General features: G+C 43.4%; 1 protein-coding gene across 1 annotated transcript in view; it reads right to left on the bottom strand.

Annotated features, from left to right (window-relative positions):
* The window catches only part of LOC128698727 (uncharacterized), a gene marked incomplete at its 5' end in the record, with an annotated part of 106,162 nt that extends 91,841 nt beyond the window's left edge, over positions 1 to 14,321 (bottom strand). The window contains 2 exon segments of the mRNA XM_070097767.1: positions 3,146 to 3,252; positions 14,183 to 14,321. Of these exon segments, the coding sequence (XP_069953868.1) occupies positions 3,146 to 3,252; positions 14,183 to 14,321 (246 nt within the window).
* Between the last annotated feature and the right edge of the window lie 7,842 nt (positions 14,322 to 22,163).

Raw genomic sequence — 22,163 nt, 5'->3', positions numbered from 1 at the left:
GGACCAGTCAGCTGCTGCTGCACCATGGTCAGCTGTTGCTGGATCAGTCTGCTGCTGCTGCACCATGGTCAGCTGTTGCTGGACCAGTCAGCTGTTGCTGGATCAGTCAGCTGCTGATGCACCACAGTCAGCTGTTGCTGGACCAGTCATCTGTTGCTGGATCAGTTAGCTGCTGCTGCACCATGGTCAGCTGCTGCTGCACCACAGTCAGCTGTTGCTCTACCACAGTCAGCTGTTGCTCCACCACAGTCAGCTGTTGCTCCACCACAGTCAGCTGTTGCTCCACCACAGTCAGCTGTTGCTCCACCACAGTCAGCTGTACTACTCAAAGATGTGGAGTGTGTGTTGTTGGTGTGGCTTAACGTGAAACAATTACCGAGAAACGATTAACCCCAGAGGGTTAGCCACCCAGGATAACCCAAGAAAGTCAGTGCATCATCGAGGACTGTCTAACTTATTTCCATTGGGGTCCTTTATCTTGTCCCCCAGGATGCGACCCACAACAGTCAACTAACACCAAGGTGAACAGGAAAAAATGCCTGGAACTAGTGCTCATATTGGTGAATTTAAGGCCAGCAAAGGTTGGTTTGAGAGATTTAAGAATTGTAGTGGCATACACAGTGCAATAAGGCATGGCGAAGCTGAAAAATTCATCCCTCAACAAGTGTTCGTGACGAAACAGGTCTGTTCTGGAAGAAAATGCCATCAGGACCTACATTACTCAGGAGGAAAAGGCACTCCCAGGACACAAGCCTATGAAAGACAGGCTAACTCTCATGTTTTGTTGTAATGCTAGTGGGGATTGCAAAGTGAAGCCTTTACTGGTGTATCACTCTGAAAATCCCAGTGTTCAAGAAAAACAGTGTCTCATCACTCTTCAATAAAGGTAAGTGTCATTTTAACATTTATTTATGTAGTTATTGTGCATGTCTTATTGTTTTCTTTGTAGGGAAATGTATATTTCATGAAAAAAAATAATTTTTTAATACTTTTGGCTGTCTGGAACGGATTAATCGGATTTCCATTATTTCTTATGGGGAAAATTTACTCGGCTAACGATGAGCTCTCAGGAACGGATTAATATCGTTAGGCGAGGGTCCACTGTACTTTCATTAACTCCAAACCTTCTAATTTCCACACTCCAAATTTTCTGCATAATGTTTACACCACACATTGCCCTTAGACAGGACATCTCCACTGCCTCCAACCGCCTCCTCACTGCAGCATTTACAACCCAAGCTTCACATCCATATAAGAGTGTTGGTACTACTATACTTTCATACATTCCCTTCTTTGCCTCCATAGATAACATTTTTTGTCTCCACATATACCTCAACGCACCACTAGCCTTTTTTCCTTCATCAATTCTATGATTAACCTCATCCTTCATAAATCCATCCGCCGATACATCAACTCCCACGTATCTGAAAACATTCACTTCTTCCATACTCCTCCTCCCCAATTTGATATCCAATTTTTCTTTATCTAAATCATTTGATACCCTCATCATCTTACTCTTTTCTATGTTCACTTTCAACTTTCTACCTTTACACACACTCCCAAACTTGTCCACTAACCTTAAGAGATGATGAAGCAAAATAGGATGACTTGGAGGGTGTATAAATCTATGGTGAAGGGAAGGCAGGGTAGGGGTCACCCTAGGAAAGGCTGGAGGGAGAGGATAAAAGATGTTTTGCATGTGAGGAGCATGGATATCCAGAAGGCTTGTGTGAACAAGTTACACAAGAGAGGAAACAAATGGTTTTTGGGACTCGAGTTGTTGGAGTGTAAGAAAAAAACATTTGTGAAGAGATTCAGGGAAAACTGGATGGTTGGACCTAAGAGTTCTGAAGGCAGGAAGTACAGTACCTGCACTCTGAAAGTTGGGGATATTTGCTGTTTGGAGGGGGATGTGAACTGTAGTATCAGCGTGCCTATGGCAAGACAGCAATAAGAGCGAGTAATGGTGAAATATTTCTTTGTTTTCAAGTCACCCTATCTTGTTGGGAGACGGCCAGTGTCAAGAAAAAAGTAATAATAATGATAATTTGGGATTTTGTTATTCTTGAGCACATGTTCTTTCAAGAAAATAATATGCACTTGCACACCAAGGAATAAAAGCAACAACAATAAAGATTTAAAGTATGATCAGGACCATAAATGCAAGAAACGAGACATGCTTTCAACTTATACTTTAGAGCACGAACAGTCTTGTTCCTGTTAAACAATCTCTCAGAAATCATTCTGCAAATGATTTCTTCCCATCAGCACAAGGTTCAATCAGTCTAAAAGGATCTGCAGTAATTCACAGAAGGTAGAGTACAAATTCAATTCTTGCCTTGCTATGGAGCCTATGCAGCTCATACAAGTTGGGACTAATGAGAGCCCTAGTCATTTTAGCAAATAGTTAGGCAAATCCCTAAACTGCCAAAATCAATTCAAAATGAAACAATCATGTTGATAAAGTCCAGATCCTTCACTGATCCCACAGGCTGCAAACTGATAGTACCACAATCAAAGCACCAAAATTTCCAATTTGTACTTCTTCTGACAATCAAAACCTCTGTCTTAACCCCCATTTAGTGTCAATTTTCTATCTGCCATCCAAGTTCTATCCAGCAAGAGAAAGTTAAAGTAGTTTTGCATCTTCCACATTTAAACCCTGGATGTATGCTTGTATATCATCAGTATAATAATTTTTTTCAATCCCAAGCACATCCAACAGTAAGACTACATCAGACAGTAAACAATACTGGTCCAAGAACAGAGCCCTGAGGAATGACATAGGGTAAAGGAGATAGCTCAGGTAAAGAATCATTGACCACTATTTAATATGGCTGACCAGAAAGATACAATTTCAGAAGTGACAGTGCAGTATCTTTATGGACATGGCCGAAAAGATCATTCATCTCTAATTCATAAATGGTATCAGATGCAGCAGAGGTGTCCAACAAAATTAACAGCAACACATTTCATTAAAAAAGTCTTCGGCACTAAACCATCATAAATACATGAGATACCAAGGATGCCTGTATGATAAGGCTGATGTGTCATTATCTGTGCATGACTATTAAGTAAGATCATGAAGAGGAAACAGTTTACAGTCAGATTAATTGCTGAAGGAGGGTTAAATGGATACACTCACCTGGTGACGGTAAATAAACCTATCTTCAGGCTCATCTTCCCAGTCACAGTCCCACATGTCAGTTAAACTCACACCGGGCTCTGATGTTGGTGTCTCCACACCGGAACCTGACAACACAAACATTGGCTTATAATTAAAAGTTACAATACAAAATGCCTTAGCATAAGCAAGAAATAAATCTACTTGTTATCGCCTAAAATTATTAACAGTATGTAGAACATACCTTTAACAATTAACACAAATCACGAATTATTCATTAAACATAAATATCTACAAGTATGTAGATATTTCTGTTTACCGAGTTTGATAGGTTTTGGCAATGTTATTCAGTAATGTACAGCTATTCAAATTTTATAAAAACAGTACAAATATTATTATTGTTATTATAATCATGGGGGAGCGCTAAACCAGTAGGATTACACAGCGCACGTGGGGGGGGTGGGAATGGAAGGTATTCAGACTCGATTCAGGGAACTGGAGCACAGATCCAATTCCCTAGATGAAGAGCCCCTCACCAGCATCAAGGAACTTCCCTTGAGAGGAAAAACCATACAAAATAAATTTATTACATTATACACAGAGCATATAAACATGAAAATTTCTAAGTTACTATGCAGTATCCACCATGGAAACCTACACTAACTCAACTACAGACTACTATTAGCACAGTCATTCTGCACAATTACCATACTTTCCCACAATATTCTTGCAATTAAACATTAACTACCCATTCTCTTCAATTCACTCTTGTCTTTCACATCACGTATCTTAAATACTGAGCTCCATAATTATAGGAAATCCTGTAAGAAATTAGGTTTCACCTAAATTTTATTTTCAGAAAATACTTGTTTTTAATTTTCCAGTGATTTACTAAGATTTCATTTTCATGATTCATCCCGCTCAGTGGTAAAGCATGTCAGTGTTAGGGCGAAGGTGGCATCAGCTCACTCACTCCCCAGAAGCAGCTACCGCACTCACTCCTCAGAAGCAGCTACCGCACTCACTCCTCAGAAGCAGCTACCGCACTCACTCCTCAGAAGCAGCTACCGCACTCACTCCTCAGAAGCAGCTACCGCACTCACTCCTCAGAAGCAGCTACCGCACTCACTCCTCAGAAGCAGCTACCGCACTCACTCCTCAGAAGCAGCTACCGCACTCACTCCCCAGAAGCAGCTACCGCACTCACTCCCCAGAAGCAGCTACCGCACTCACTCCCCAGAAGCAGCTACCGCACTCCTCAGAAGCAGCTACCGCACTCACTCCCCAGGAGCAGCTACCGAACTCACTCCCCAGGAGCAGCTACCGCACTCGCTCCCCAGGAGCAGCTACCGCACTCGCTCCCCAGGAGCAGCTACCGCACTCGCTCCCCAGGAGCAGCTACCGCGCTCGCTCCCCAGGAGCAGCTACCGCGCTCGCTCCCCAGGAGCAGCTACTGCGCTCGCTCCCCAGAAGCAGCTACTGCGCTCACTTCCCAAAAGCAGCTACTGTGCTCACTCCACTGAAGCAGCTACTGCGCTCACTCCACAGAAGCAGCTACTGCGCTCACTCCCCAGAAGCAGCTACTGCGCTCACTCCCCAGAAGCAGCTACTGCGCTCACTCCCCAGAAGCAGCTACTGCGCTCACTCCCCAGAAGCAGCTACTGCGCTCACTCCCCAGAAGCAGCTACTGCGCTCACTCCCCAGAAGCAGCTACTGCGCTCACTCCCCAGAAGCAGCTACTGCGCTCACTCCCCAGAAGCAGCTACTGCGCTCACTCCCCAGAAGCAGCTACTGCGCTCACTCCCCAGAAGCAGCTACTGCGCTCACTCCCCAGAAGCAGCTACTGCGCTCACTCCCCAGAAGCAGCTACTGTGCTCACTCCCCAGAAGCAGCTACTGCGCTCACTCCCCAGAAGCAGCTACTGCGCTCACTCACCAGAAGCAGCTACTGCGCTCACTCCCCAGAAGCAGCTACTGCGCTCACTCCCCAGAAGCAGCTACTGCGCTCACTCCCCAGAAGCAGCTACTGCGCTCACTCCCCAGAAGCAGCTACTGCGCTCACTCCCCAGAAGCAGCTACTGCGCTCACTCCCCAGAAGCAGCTACTGCGCTCACTCCCCAGAAGCAGCTACTGCGCTCACTCCCCAGAAGCAGCTACTGCACTCACTTCCCAGAAGCAGCTACTGCACTCACTTCCCAGAAGCAGCTACTGCACTCACTCCCCAGAAGCAGCCACTGCACTCACTCCCCAGAAGCAGCCACTGCACTCACTCCCCAGCAGCAGCCACTGCACTCACTCCCCAGAAGCAGCCACTGCACTCACTCCCCAGAAGCAGCCACTGCACTCACTCCCCAGAAGCAGCCACTGCACTCACTCCCCAGAAGCAGCCACTGCACTCACTCCCCAGAAGCAGCCACTGCACTCACTCCCCAGAAGCAGCCACTGCACTCACTCCCCAGAAGCAGCCACTGCACTCACTCCCCAGAAGCAGCCACTGCACTCACTCCCCAGAAGCAGCCACTGCACTCACTCCCCAGAAGCAGCTACTGCACTCACTCCCCAGAAGCAGCTACTGCACTCACTCTCCAGAAGCAGCTACTGCACTCACTCCCCAGAAGCAGCTACTGCACTCACTCCCCAGAAGCAGCTACTGCACTCACTCCCCAGAAGCAGCTACTGCACTCACTCCCCAGAAGCAGCTACTGCACTCACTCCCCAGAAGCAGCTACTGCACTCACTCCCCAGAAGCAGCTACTGCACTCACTCCCCAGAAGCAGCTACTGCACTCACTCCCCAGAAGCAGCTACTGCACTCACTCCCCAGAAGCAGCTACTGCACTCACTCCCCAGAAGCAGCTACTGCACTCACTCCCCAGAAGCAGCTACTGCACTCACTCCCCAGAAGCAGCTACTGCACTCACTCCCCAGAAGCAGCTACTGCACTCACTCCCCAGAAGCAGCTACTGCACTCACTCCCCAGGAGCAGCTACTGCACTCACTCCCCAGGAGCAGCTACTGCACTCACTCCCCAGGAGCAGCTACTGCACTCACTCCCCAGGAGCAGCTACTGCACTCACTCCCCAGGAGCAGCTACTGCACTCACTCCCCAGGAGCAGCTACTGCACTCACTCCCCAGAAGCAGCTACTGCACGCAGCTACACTCCCCAGGAGCAGCTACTGCACTCACTCCCCAGGAGCAGCTACTGCACTCACTCCCCAGAAGCAGCTACTGCACTCACTCCCCAGAAGCAGCTACTGCACTCACTCCCCAGAAGCAGCTACTGCACTCCCCAGAAGCAGCTACTGCACTCCCCAGAAGCAGCTACTGCACTCACTCCCCAGGAGCAGCTACTGCACTCCCCAGAAGCAGCTACTGCACTCCCCAGAAGCAGCTACTGCACTCACTCCCCAGAAGCAGCTACTGCACTCACTCCCCAGAAGCAGCTACTGCACTCACTCCCCAGAAGCAGCTACTGCACTCACTCCCCAGAAGCAGCTACTGCACTCACTCCCCAGAAGCAGCTACTGCACTCACTCCCCAGCAGCTACTGCTCACTGCACTCACTCCCCAGAAGCAGCTACTGCACTCACTCCCCAGAAGCAGCTACTGCACTCACTCCCCAGAAGCAGCTACTGCACTCACTCCCCAGAAGCAGCTACTGCACTCACTCCCCAGAAGCAGCTACTGCACTCACTCCCCAGAAGCAGCTACTGCACTCACTCCCCAGAAGCAGCTACTGCACTCACTCCCCAGAAGCAGCTACTGCACTCACTCCCCAGAAGCAGCTACTGCACTCACTCCCCAGAAGCAGCTACTGCACTCACTCCCCAGAAGCAGCTACTGCACTCACTCCCCAGAAGCAGCTACTGCACTCACTCCCCAGAAGCAGCTACTGCACTCACTCCCCAGAAGCAGCTACTGCACTCACTCCCCAGAAGCAGCTACTACACTCACTCCCCAGAAGCAGCTACTACACTCACTCCCCAGAAGCAGCTACTGCACTCACTCCCCAGAAGCAGCTACTGAACTCACTCCCCAGGAGCAGCTACTGCACTCACTCCCCAGAAGCAGCTACTGCACTCACTCCTCAGGAGCAGCTACTGCACTCACTCCTCAGGAGCAGCTACTGCACTCACTCCACAGAAGCAGCTACCGCACTCACTCCACAGAAGCAGCTACCACACTCACTTCCAAAAAGCAGCTACTGCACTCACTCCCCAGAAGCAGCTACTGCACTCACTCCTCAGGAGCAGCTACTGCACTCACTCCTCAGGAGCAGCTACTGCACTCACTCCTCAGGAGCAGCTACTGCACTCACTCCCCAGGAGCTGCTACTGCACTCACTCCCCAGGAGAAGCTACTGTACTCACTCCCCAGAAGCAGCTACTGCACTCACTCTCCAGAAGCAGCTACTATACTTACTACCCAGGAGAAGCTACTGCACTCACTCCCCAAAAGCAGCTACTGCACTCACTCCCCAGAAGAAGCTACTGCACTCACTCCCCAGGAGAAGTTACTGCACTCACTCCCCAGGAGAAGTTACTGCACTCACTCCCCAGAAGCAGCTACTGCACTCACTCCTCAGGAACAGCAACTGTACTCACTTCCCAACATCAGCTACTGCACTCACTCCCCAGCAGCAGCTACTGCACTCACTCCTCAGGAGCAGCAACTGCACTCACTTCCCAGCAGCAGCTGCTGCACTCCCCAGCAGCAGCTGCTGCACTCACCCCTCAGGAGAAGCTACTGCACTCACTTCCCAGCAGCAGCTGCTGCACTCCCCAGCAGCAGCTGCTGCACTCACTCCTCAGGAGCAGCTACTGCACTCACATCTCAGGAGCAGCTAATGCACTCACTCCCCAAAAGCAGCTATTGTACTCATTCCCCAGAAGCAACTACTGCACTCACTCCCCAGAAGCAGCTACTGTACTCACTCCCCAGAAGCAGCTACTGTACTCACTCCCCAGAAGAAGCTACTGCACTCACTCCCCAGGAGAAGCTACTGCACTCACTCCCCAGGAGAAGCTACTGCACTCATTCCCCAGGAGAAGTTACTGCACTCACTCCCCAGGAGAAGTTACTGCACTCACTCCCCAGGAGAAGTTACTGCACTCACTCCCCAGGAGAAGCTACTGCACTCACTCCCCAGGAGCAGCTACTGCACTCACTCCCCAGAAGCAGCTACTGCACTCACTCCCCAGAAGCAGCTACTGCACTCACTCCCCAGAAGCAGCTACTGCACTCACTCCCCAGAAGCAGCTACTGCACTCACTCCACAGAAGCAGCTACTGCACTCACTCCACAGAAGCAGCTACTGCACTCACTCCCCAGGAGCAGCTACTGCACTCACTCCCCAGAAGCAGCTACTGCACTCACTCCCCAGAAGCAGCTACTGCACTCACTCCCCAGAAGCAGCTACTGCACTCACTCCCCAGAAGCAGCTACTGCACTCACTCCCCAGAAGCAGCTACTGCACTCACTCCCCAGAAGCAGCTACTGCACTCACTCCCCAGAAGCAGCTACTGCACTCACTCCCCAGAAGCAGCTACTGCACTCACTCCCCAGAAGCAGCTACTGCACTCACTCCCCAGAAGCAGCTACTGCACTCACTCCCCAGAAGCAGCTACTGCACTCACTCCCCAGAAGCAGCTACTGCACTCACTCCCCAGAAGCAGCTACTGCACTCACTCCCCAGAAGCAGCTACTGCACTCACTCCCCAGAAGCAGCTACTGCACTCACTCCCCAGAAGCAGCTACTGCACTCACTCCCCAGAAGCAGCTACTGCACTCACTCCCCAGAAGCAGCTACTGCACTCACTCCCCAGAAGCAGCTACTGCACTCACTCCCCAGGAGCAGCTACTGCACTCACTCCCCAGGAGCAGCTACTGCACTCACTCCTCAGGAGCAGCTACTGCACTCACTCCTCAGGAGCAGCTACTGCACTCACTCCTCAGGAGCAGCTACTGCACTCACTCCTCAGGAGCAGCTACTGCACTCACTCCTCAGGAGCAGCTACTGCACTCACTTCCCAGGAGCAGCTACTGCACTCACTCCCCAGGAGCAGCTACCGCACTCACTCCACAGAAGCAGCTACCGCACTCACTTCCAAAAAGCAGCTACTGCACTCACTCCCCAGAAGCAGCTACTGCACTCACTCCTCAGGAGCAGCTACTGCACTCACTCCCCAGAAGCAGCTACTGCACTCACTCTCCAGAAGCAGCTACTATACTTACTCCCCAGGAGAAGCTACTGCACTCACTCCCCAAAAGCAGCTACTGCACTCACTCCCCAGAAGCTACTGCACTCACTCCCCAGGAGAAGCTACTGCACTCACTCCCCAGAAGCAGCTACTGCACTCACTCCCCAGAAGCAGCTACTGCACTCACTCCCCAGAAGCAGCTACTGCACTCACTCCCCAGAAGCAGCTACTGCACTCACTCCTCAGGAACAGCAACTGTACTCACTTCCCAACATCAGCTACTGCACTCACTCCCCAGCAGCAGCTACTGCACTCACTCCTCAGGAGCAGCAACTGCACTCACTTCCCAGCAGCAGCTGCTGCACTCCCCAGCAGCAGCTGCTGCACTCACCCCTCAGGAGAAGCTACTGCACTCACTTCCCAGCAGCAGCTGCTGCACTCCCCAGCAGCAGCTGCTGCACTCACTCCTCAGGAGCAGCTACTGCACTCACATCTCAGGAGCAGCTAATGCACTCACTCCCCAGAAGCAGCTACTGTACTCACTCCCCAGAAGCAGCTACTGTACTCACTCCCCAGGAGAAGCTACTGCACTCACTCCCCAGGAGAAGCTACTGCACTCACTCCTCAGAAGCAGCTACTGCACTCTCCAGAAGCTGCTACTGCACTCACTCCCCAGAAGCAGCTACTGTACTCACTTCCCAGAAGAAGCTACTGTACTCACTTCCCCGAAGCAGTTACCGCACTCACTCCTCAGAAGCAGCTACTGCACTCTCCAGAAGCAGCTGCTGTACTCACTTCCCAGAAGCAGCTACTGTACTCACTTCCCAGAAGCAGTTACCGCACTCACTCCTCAGAAGCTGCTACTGCACTCTCCAGAAGCAGCTACTGCACTCACTTCCCAGAAGCAGCTACTGTACTCACACACTCGTAATGTACAATAAAGATAAACCTTTCAGTAAGAATTGGAGTTTTCGAACTTTTAATAGGCTTTCCACTTGCTGCTATTACATGCTTTGGAAAATACATAAATGACAATTTTAACTTCATTAAATTTTTACAATTGTATATTAGTGTATGTAGACTCAATGACTAATATAATAAAATGACAGAAAATATTCAATGTTTTAATTAGTAACTGGCTGCATCAAGGGCTTCACATTTTCTTATATAAATATATATATATATATATATATATATATATATATATAAATATATATATATATATATAAATATATATATATATATATATATATATATATATATATATATATATATATATATATATATATATATATATATATATTTATTTATTTATTTATTTTAACACGTCAAAGCCATTTCCCACTGAGGCACAATACAGCTAATTACCTAAACCTATGCTTAACCCTTTGACTGTTTTGGTCATATATATACATCTTACAAGCCGCGTTTGATGTATATATACTCAAAAATTCTAGTGGCTTCAAATCAAGCAGGAGAAAGCTGGTAGGCCCACATGTGAGAGAATGGGTCTTCGTGGCCAGTGTGCACCATATGAAAAAAATCGTGCAGTACACAGTGCATGAGAAAAAAAACTCTGACCATGTTTTAAGATTAAAACGTCAAATTTGTGGTGTATATTCGTATAGTATTTATGGTTGTATTCTCGTTTTCTTGGTCTCATTTGATAGAATGGAAACATATTTTAGAAATAGAGATGATTTTGATTGGTTTTACTATGAAAAGATCCTTGAAATGGAGCTCAAAGTAGGGGAAATGTTTGATTTTTGCCGATGTTCAAAAGTAAACAAATGATGTCATTGTCCAATAAATGTCCAACTAGCTATTCTAATATGCAGTCATGAATGGGTTGACATTATTTATACAATTATTACAATATTGCAGTCATCTGTATAACAGTAAATCTTCTATTTTTTGTTTGAATAAAAATTCAAAATAGAAAGCAAGAATAATATCAGAGGGGCCTGGAGACATGACTGATGAACAAAGAAAATGTTATTTTAGAGCCAGGAATGTCTGCATTGTTCATTCTGGACCTTATTTTGAAATTGGCATATTTTTTAATTTGCGTGAAATTGGCCAAATTGCAAATTTCTGACCATGTTATTGGGTAGCTGAAATCAGTAAATGGGCAGTTTCTTGCACTCAATCGATAGAACAAATGGAGTTCTAAAGAAATAGCTATGAGTTTGGTTGACTGAAACAATGAAATTAGCCAAAAATAGGGCTCATAGTGGGTGAAATTGCCGATTCGCAAATATCGCCGAGGTCACTGACTTCGCGAGTGTGTAATTCCCTAAGTTTTCCATCAAATTTCGTTATTTTGGTGTCATTACCATCAGGAAAAGATTCTCTGTCATTTCATAAGGAATTTTTTTTTTTTTTTCAAAAATTTTTTGACACCAGGAGACACCTCAGGATTTGGGGTTGCGACAGTCAAAGGGTTAAGACAAATATTTGCTATGTCAGCCTCCTGTGACAGCTGACCCATCTTGTCTGTCTTCTCTTCTCATTATCTCCACACAGGTCTAGTATAATGTACATGTGACAATAAACTATGTTCCCACTGCTGTAAAAGTATAAATGTACTGTACATTGTAAACCTAACTGATTCCACCACAGTTATGCTATTATCACTGTATAACTACAAAATGCACTCATTTTGCAAGTCATGAAGCACCATACTGCTGTTATAAATTAATGGAGAGACAAGTATAAGTATATACTAAATGTTTTCTTCTTACTATCCTACTCTTCCATAACAATAATATACTTTATGCAAAAATATTTCTATTAATTTAATTTATTCAGTAATTTACCATATTACTGACTTTAAAATTTAAACTGCATACTGTTCCTTCTTTCAAAATACACACCACTTCTGGTAATCCCAAGCACACATGGACGGTTCTTAGTATGTCAATACAAAAGCTTAAATTCTTCACAAATTTTCTGAATATTAATTTCCTTAGCCACCCCCACGTGTGAGTTAACTGATCACTTCATAACTGATCTTACTTCATGTCTTGTTCACTTAGATTATATATTATTAAATGAACAGAGAAGAGCCTCTGTTTTCGTATTCCCCAGTTTGAATGTGAAACTGTAGTTATTCTCTACAAAATGTATTTTTTGTTAATATTTTTGGGTATCTGGAATGGATTAATTGGATTTACATTATTTCTTATGGGAAATATTAGCAAAAAATTATTTTTTTAGAGAATAACTATTTTTTTTTTTTTTTTATTCGCCGGTATTCTCCCGGCCCGGGTATTTTCCAAGTAGTGGTGACCCGGCCTTGGCTCCCTATCTGGGGAGTGTCTCGAGACTTAAGTCTCCCATGGGAGGAGGTACAGTACCTCCTCATCTTTGGGACCAAGTGTCCCCAGGCCTAGCCACATTCCCCGCCCTCACGGGGCTCGTAGAGAGAAGCTAGGCCTCTGGTCTGCCATCTACCCCGCCTCAAAGGGGCTCGTGGGGATGGCAGTCTTATGAGCTGCAGATGGTAGCAAACTCAGGCCTCTAATAACTATAGTTTTACATACAAACTAGGGCACATGAAAACCGAGGTTCCACTGTATTTCATCTTAATTTAGTAATTATCCATGCGTGTCTGGATATTCAGCATACATATCAATTACCTGCAGAAGTATTATCAATTAGCAATTTTTTTTAAGCATTACTAACCCCTTGACTGTCACAACCCCCAATCCTGAGGTGTCTCCTGGTGTCGCAAAATTTCAAAAAAGACAAAATTTATTTTTTCTTATGAAATGATAGAGAATCTTTTCCCGATTGTAATGACACCAAAAAACGAAATTTGATGGAAAACTGACGGAATTACGGTCTCGCGAAGTTAGCGACCTCGGCGATATTTACAAACGGCGATTTCGCCCACTTTGAGCCCTATTTTCGGTTAATTTCATTGTTCCAGTCAACCAAACTCATAGCTATTTCTTTAGAACTCCATTTTTTTCTATCGATTGAGTACAAGAAACTGCCCATTTACCAATTTCAACTACCCAATAACGTGGTCAGAAATTTGCAATTTGGCCAATTTCACGAAAATTAAAAAATATGACAATTTCAAAATAAGGTCCAGAATGAACAATGCAGACATTCCTGGCTCTAAAATAACATTTTCTTTGTTCATCGGTCATGTCTCCAGGCCCCTCTGATATTACTCTTGCTTTCTATTTTGAATTTTTATTCAAACAAAAAATAGAAGATTTACTATTATGCAGACTACTGCAATACTGTAATAATTGTATAAATAACATCAACCCATTCATGACTGCATATTAGAATGGCTAGTTGGACATTTGTTGGACAATGACATCATTTGTTTACTTTTGAACATGGGCAAAAATCAAACATTTCCCCTACTTTGAGCTCCATTTCCAGGTTCTTTTTATAGTAAAATCAATCAAAATCTATAATATGTTTTCCATTCTATCAAATGAGACCAAGAAAACGAGAATACAACCATAAATACTATACGAAAATAGACCACAAAGTCGGCATTTTAATTAAAAAAAACGGTCGGAGTTTTTTTTTTTCTAATTATGCACTGCGTGCTCCAGGATTTTTTTTATATGGTGCACACTGACCACACAGACCCATTCTCTCACATGTGGGCCTACCAGCTTTCTCCTTCTTGATTTGAAGCCGCTAGAATTTATGAGTATATATACGTCAAACACGGTACCTCATAAGACGTATATGTACGGCCGCGACAGTCAAAGGGTTAAAGACTCCTCTGTTCTTGCTTCAAGTATATCATCCATACCTGTCAGTTAACCAAAGTGACTACAATAATATGCATATGAGCATTCACAGTCTAAGATTTGATAACTAACCTTTTGGTTTGGTCACAGCCATCTCCGCATGTCCCTTTCCCTGAGGTCCCTTCATACGCACAAACTCTATTCTTTGATTACTGTTTCCAGCAAATAATCCCATCATCATTCTCTGCGCCACCTTGCTGCTTAAGCTTGCCTGATTATTAAAAATTATCAATAAATTATTTATTTAGTCTTAATGAAATGTTTTACACCTTAAGTCACAAATTTAAAGAAAAGCTGCATGATACAATGGTTTATCCTGTATTATTATTAAGACATGACCCAGTTATTGTCAAAGATGGATAAAAAAGTCGACTATTATTATTTCCAGTTTGTGACTGTACTGCAAGTTGTGGCTGTACTGCCACATTTATTCTCTACAAAATATTTGTACACACAGTGCAGTAATGCACAATGGAACCTCACCTATCTGCAAATGTCTAGTCCTGACTATAGTGTAAAGGGGAGTTCCAGAAAAATATAACATGTCCAACACTCTACAATCTCTAAATCTCTTTGAATTTAGAATTCATTGTAATCCTATGTACAGTAGGGCCCCGCTTTATGGCATTTTGCTTTGCGGTGTTCCACTAACACGGTCATTTCAAATTATGACCAAAACTCTCTATATGGCTCCCCCACCTGACTTTCTAATATGGTCACTGCGCCCCACCCGGTTTGTTTACATTCTATGTGAGATCCGTAAGCACTACGTCTCTCCATTGTGTCTGGAAACTCCAAATTTCAAGTGTTTTCAAAAGTTATTTCATATTTTATGTATACGCTGATAATTATACTTTTGTATACCTGTACCTAAATAAACTTGCACACTGTACTGACATGCAGGTACACATTAACCCTTAAACTGTCCAAACGTAGATCTACGTTTTTTCAACATTTGAAAGTATGTAAAAAATGTAGATTTTTTTTTATTTGAAAATGTGTAAAACAACTTAATCTACTTTTTTTTTTGTTATATGTATTTGAAAATATGTAAAAATCCGTAGATCTACTTTTGGAGCACTATGCATGTGAACGTAAATCTGTTTGGACAGTTTAAGGGTTAAAATCAGTGTCTTATGTCTCGAGATGCCATTTAGACCTTAAATTCCATATTAACCTTGACCTAAAATGCTTTCTTGATAGTTGTGACAGGACCCACAGGCATAACACCAGACACAAACATCTCTATGACATTCCCCGTGTCCGACTAAACCTTTACAAAAATTCAATGTGTGTCAAAGGGCCTAAAATCTGGAACACCCTACCTGAAAACCCTAGAACTGCAGACACATTCATCACTTTCAAAACTACAGTTAGAAAACATCTTATCTCCCTGATACACCCCGTCAACTAACTACATGTAAACCACCTGGTGGTTCACACTTACACTTACTCACCCACTGACTATAAACACAGAAATACAAATCTTAATCTTAAAATAATGAATCCTAACTAGTCATAAGTTTGCCTATTATACTCCAATATAGACACTATGTATTGTGCCAAAACAAAAGCATTCACATTGCTAAACCCACAACTATAATGTAGTCACTTAGCCTTAATACCATAATCAGTAATAATTTAAAGTTTAGAATTAATCTAAGTCTGCCCGAAATGCCTAGCCATGCTAGGTGTCCTAGTGGCCCCCTCTGTAATTAGTATTTTAAAACATGTAAACCACACGATATTAAAAATCTGTAAACCCTACATTGTAATCCTTACAGAGAATAAACTTGATTGATTGATAATAATAATCAAGTCTCACTAAATGTTGTACATTACGTTAATATATATTTTTTCATTAATCCATCTATGATATTTTTTCAAAATTATATAATAAACACGATACATAACATATAAAGATGATAAATACACCCTACAGTAGAATAAATAAACATAAATATGAGATGTGTTAGCTAGACAATTTGTACGAGTGACGCCATATTAGTAATGATAATAAAAATAATAATCACTGAATCTCATTAAATGTCATATATTACATTAATATACACATTTTCTTTAATCCATCTATGATATTTTTTCAAAATTATATAATAAACATGATACATAACATATAAAGATGATAAATACACCCCACAGTAGAATAAATAAACAAAAATATGAGATGCCTAGGGAAAGTATGGATTTGTCAGTTAAAAACAGAGGAGGGGAGTTAGTAGATGGGGAGAGGGAGGTATTAGGTAGATGGCGAGAATATTTTGAGGAACTTTTAAATGTTGAGGAAGAAAGGGAGGCGGTAATTTCATGCACTGGCCAGGGAGGTATACCATCTTTTAGGAGTAAAGAAGAGCAGAATGTAAGTGTGGTGGAGGTACGTGAGGCATTATGTAGAATGAAAGGGGGTAAAGCAGCTGGAACTGATGGGATCATGACAGAAATGTTAAAAGCAGGGGGAGATATAGTGTTGGAGTGGTTGGTATTTTTGTTTAATAAATGTATGAAAGAGGGGAAGGTACCTAGGGATTGGCGGAGAGCATGTATAGTCCCTTTATATAAAGGGAAAGGGGACAAAAGAGATTGTAAAAATTATAGAGGAATAAGGGTTATAATTGAAAGAATTAGAGGTAAGACAGAATGTAGGAATGCAGATGAGCAGGGAGGCTTCAGAGTGGGTAGGGGATGTGTAGATCAAGTGTTTACATTGAAGCATATATGTGAACAGTATTTATTTCTTCTATTGTCCATGTGGAAGTGGAAAAGAATCTTTCCTCCGTAAGCCATGCGTGTCGTATGAGGCGACTAAAATGCCGGGAGCAATGGGCTAGTAACCCCTTCTCCTGTAGACATTTACTAAAAAAGAGAAGAAGAAAAACTTTATAAAACTGGGATGCTTAAATGTGCGTGGATGTAGTGCAGATGACAAGAAACAGATGATTGCTGATGTTATGAATGAAAAGAAGTTGGATGTCCTGGCCCTAAGCGAAACAAAGCTGAAGGGGGCAGGAGAGTTTCAGTATCTGAGAGAGTTAGAGCAAAGGAAGGGGTAGCAGTAATGTTAAATGATCAGTTATGGAAGGAGAAAAGAGAATATGAATGTGTAAATTCAAGAATTATGTGGATTAAAGTAAAGGTTGGATGCGAGAAGTGGGTCATAATAAGCGTGTATGCACCTGGAGAAGAGAGGAATGCAGAGGAGAGAGAGAGATTTTGGGAGATGTTAAGTGAATGTATAGGAGCCTTTGAACCAAGTGAGAGAGTAATTGTGGTAGGGGACCTGAATGCTAAAGTAGGAGAAACTTTTAGAGAGGGTGTGGTAGGTAAGTTTGGGGTGCCACGTGTAAATGATAATGGGAGCCCTTTGATTGAACTTTGTATAGAAAGGGGTTTAGTTATAGGTAATACATATTTTAAGAAAAAGAGGATAAATAAGTATACAAGATATGATGTAGGGCAAAATGACAATAGTTTGTTGGATTATGTATTGGTAGATAAAAGACTGTTGAGTAGACTTCAGGATGTACATGTTTATAGAGGGGCCACAGATATATCAGATCACTTTCTAGTTGTAGCTACACTGAGAGTAAAAGGTAGATGGGATACAAGGAGAATAGAAGCATCAGGGAAGAGAGAGGTGAAGGTTTATAAACTAAAAGAGGAGGCAGTTAGGGTAAGATATAAACAGCTGTTGGAGGATAGATGGGCTAATGAGAGCATAGGCAATGGGGTCGAAGAGGTATGGGGTAGGTTTAAAAATGTAGTGTTAGAGTGTTCAGCAGAAGTTTGTGGTTACAGGAAAGTGGGTGCAGGAGGGAAGAGGAGCGATTGGTGGAATGATGATGTAAAGAGAGTAGTAAGGGAGAAAAAGTTAGCATATGAGAAGTTTTTACAAAGTAGAAGTGATGCAAGGAGGGAAGAGTATATGGAGAAAAAGAGAGAGGTTAAGAGAGTGGTGAAGCAATGTAAAAAGAGAGCAAATGAGAGAGTGGGTGAGATGTTATCAACAAATTTTGTTGAAAATAAGAAAAAGTTTTGGAGTGAGATTAACAAGTTAAGAAAGCCTAGAGAACAAATGGATTTGTCAGTTAAAAATAGGAGAGGAGAGTTATTAAATGGAGAGTTAGAGGTATTGGGAAGATGGAGGGAATATTTTGAGGAATTGTTAAATGTTGATGAAGATAGGGAAGCTGTGATTTCGTGTATAGGGCAAGGAGGAATAACATCTTGTAGGAGTGAGGAAGAGCCAGTTGTGAGTGTGGGGGGAAGTTCGTGAGGCAGTAGGTAAAATGAAAGGGGGTAAGGCAGCCGGGATTGATGGGATAAAGATAGAAATGTTAAAAGCAGGTGGGGATATAGTTTTGGAGTGGTTGGTGCAATTATTTAATAAATGTATGGAAGAGGGTAAGGTACCTAGGGATTGGCAGAGAGCATGCATAGTTCCTTTGTATAAAGGCAAAGGGGATAAAAGAGAGTGCAAAAATTATAGGGGGGTAAGTCTGTTGAGTGGGAGCAAGGGGCTAGTAACCCCTTCTCCTGTATATATTACTAAATTTGAAAGGAGAAACTTTGGTTTTTTCTTTTGGGCCACCCTGCCTCGGTGGGATACGGCCGGTGTGTTGAAAGAAAGAAAGAAAGAAGTCTGTTGAGTATACCTGGTAAAGTGTATGGTAGAGTTATAATTGAAAGAATTAAGAGTAAGACGGAGAATAGGATAGCAGATGAACAAGGAGGCTTTAGGAAAGGTAGGGGGTGTGTGGACCAGGTGTTTACAGTGAAACATATAAGTGAACAGTATTTAGATAAGGCTAAAGAGGTCTTTGTGGCATTTATGGATTTGGAAAAGGCGTATGACAGGGTGGATAGGGGGGCAATGTGGCAGATGTTGCAAGTGTATGGTGTAGGAGGTAGGTTACTGAAAGCAGTGAAGAGTTTTTACGAGGATAGTGAGGCTCAAGTTAGAGTATGTAGGAAAGAGGGAAATTTTTTCCCAGTAAAAGTAGGCCTTAGACAAGGATGTGTGATGTCACCGTGGTTGTTTAATATATTTATAGATGGGGTTGTAAGAGAAGTAAATGCGAGGGTCTTGGCAAGAGGCGTGGAGTTAAAAGATAAAGAATCACACACAAAGTGGGACTTGTCACAGCTGCTCTTTGCTGATGACACTGTGCTCTTGGGAGATTCTGAAGAGAAGTTGCAGAGATTGGTGGATGAATTTGGTAGGGTGTGCAAAAGAAGAAAATTAAAGGTGAATATAGGAAAGAGTAAGGTTATGAGGATAACAAAAAGATTAGGTGATGAAAGATTGGATATCAGATTGGAGGGAGAGAGTATGGAGGAGGTGAACATATTCAGATATTTGGGAGTGGACGTGTCAGCGGATGGGTCTATGAAAGATGAGGTGAATCATAGAATTGATGAGGGAAAAAGAGTGAGTGGTGCACTTAGGAGTCTGTGGAGACAAAGAACTTTGTCCTTGGAGGCAAAGAGGGGAATGTATGAGAGTATAGTTTTACCAACGCTCTTATACGGGTGTGAAGCGTGGGTGATGAATGTTACAGCGAGGAGAAGGCTGGAGGCAGTGGAGATGTCATGTCTGAGGGCAATGTGTGGTGTGAATATAATGCAGAGAATTCGTAGTTTGGAAGTTAGGAGGAGGTGCGGGATTACCAAAACTGTTGTCCAGAGGGCTGAGGAAGGGTTGTTGAGGTGGTTCGGACATGTAGAGAGAATGGAGCGAAACAGAATGACTTCAAGAGTGTATCAGTCTGTAGTGGAAGGAAGGCGGGGTAGGGGTCGGCCTAGGAAAGGTTGGAGGGAGGGGGTAAAGGAGGTTTTGTGTGCGAGGGGCTTGGACTTCCAGCAGGCATGCGTGAGCGTGTTTGATAGGAGTGAATGGAGACGAATGGTTTTTAATACTTGACGTGCTGTTGGAGTGTGAGCAAAGTAACATTTATGAAGGGATTCAGGGAAACCGGCAGGCCGGACTTGAGTCCTGGAGATGGGAAGTACAGTGCCTGCACTCTGAAGGAGGGGTGTTAATGTTGCAGTTTAAAAACTGTAGTGTAAAGCACCCTTCTGGCAAGACAGTGATGGAGTGAATGATGTTGAAAGTTTTTCTTTTTCGGGCCACCCTGCCTTGGTGGGAATCGGCCAGTGTGATAATAATAATAAAAAAAAATATTTAGATAAAGGTAGGGAAGTTTTTATTGTATTTATGGATTTAGAAAAGGCATATGATAGAGTGGATAGAGGAGCAATGTGGCAGATGTTGCAAGTATATGGAATAGGTGGTAAGTTACTAAATGCTGTAAAGAGCTTTTATGAGGATAGTGAGGCTCAGGTTAGGGTGTGTAGAAGACAGGGAGAATACAGTGGACCCCCGGTATTCGATGGCATCGGTATTCGATAAATCCGGTTTTCGATGCATTTTAACACAAAATTTTTTCCTCTGTATTTGATTGAAAACCCGGTATTCAATGCGATTCGTACGAGACCTGTCCAAGTGTGGCCTGAACTGCTCCGTGTGTGCTAGTGTTTACAAGCCAGTCAGTGTGTGCGCGCATCTAAGGATACATTCGGTACATTCCATATTAATCATATTATCACTGTGTTTGGTGCTTGTTTCTGCAAAATAAGTCACCATGGGCCCCAAGAAAGCTTCTAGTGCCAACCCTTCGAGAAAAAAAATCGCTAATGACTTATGAAATGAAGAAAGAGATAATTGCAAAGTACGAAAGTGGAGTGCGTGTGTCGGAGCTGGTCAGGTTGTATAATAAACCCCAATCAACCATCTCTACTATAGTGACCAGGAAAACGGCAATTAAGGAAGCTGTTCTTGCAAAAGGTGCAACTGTGATTACGAAACAGCGACCGCAAGTGTTAGAAAATGTTAAGAAATTGTTACTGGTGTGGATAAATGAAAAACAGATAGCAGGAGATAGCATCTCTCGAGCGATCATTTGTGAAAAGGCTAGGCAGTTGCATAACGATTTGGTAAAGAAATTGCCTGCAACTAGTGGTGATGTGAGTGAATTTAACCCTTTGACTGTTTCAGGCCCCTTTCTGGAACTGTCATTCTATGTCGCTGAAATTTTGAAAAAAAAAAAATTATTTTTTCTTATGAAATGATAGAGAATCTTTTCCCAATGGTAATGACACCAAAAGTTCGAAATTTGGTCGAAAACTCATGGAATTATGCTCCCGCAATGTTAGCGGTCTCGGCGACATATGCATATCGGCGATTTTGCCGACTTTGAGCCCTATTTTCAGCCAATTCCATTGTTCCAGTTGACCAAACTCATAGCTATTTCTTTAGAACTCCATTTTATCTATCAGCTGAGTACAAGAAACCTCCCATTTACTAATTTGGACTACCCAATATGGTGGTCAGAAATTGGCAATTTGGCCAATTTCATGCAAACTAAAAAAGATGCCAATTTCAAAATAGGGTCCAGAATAAACAAGGTAGACATTTGTGGCACTAAAATAACATATGCTCTGTTCATTAGTCACATCTCTAGGCCCCTCTTATATTATTATTGCTTTCTATTTTGATTTTTTATTCATACAAAAAAAAAATACAAAATTTACTGTTATGCAGACTACTGCATTATTGTAAAAATGGTATAAATAATATCAGTGCACTAGTGAAAGAATATTAGACTCCCCAGTTGACGTGTATTGGACGTGTGGTGTGATTTATTTACTCCTGAACATTGGTAAAAATCGAACATTTCCGCTACTTTGAGCTCAGTTTCAAGGTCGTTTTCATCGTCAAAGTAATGAAAATCATCTCTATTTCTGTAATATGTTTTCCATTTTATCACCTAAGACCATGAAAACGCGAATACAACGATAAATACTATACGAAAATACACCTCAAAGTCGGCATTTTATTCCAAAAAAACGATCAGTTTTTTTTTTCTCATTACGCAATGTGTGTGCAGGATTTTTTTTATGTGGTGCACACTGATCACACAGACCCATTCTCTCACACGTGGGCCTACCAGCTTTCTCCCGCTTGATTTGAAGCCGC

This window comes from Cherax quadricarinatus, chromosome 59, assembly GCF_038502225.1.
Source record: "Cherax quadricarinatus isolate ZL_2023a chromosome 59, ASM3850222v1, whole genome shotgun sequence".
NCBI classification, from domain to species: Eukaryota; Metazoa; Arthropoda; class Malacostraca; order Decapoda; family Parastacidae; genus Cherax; species Cherax quadricarinatus.
This window is presented reverse-complemented; position numbering and strand designations above follow the sequence as displayed.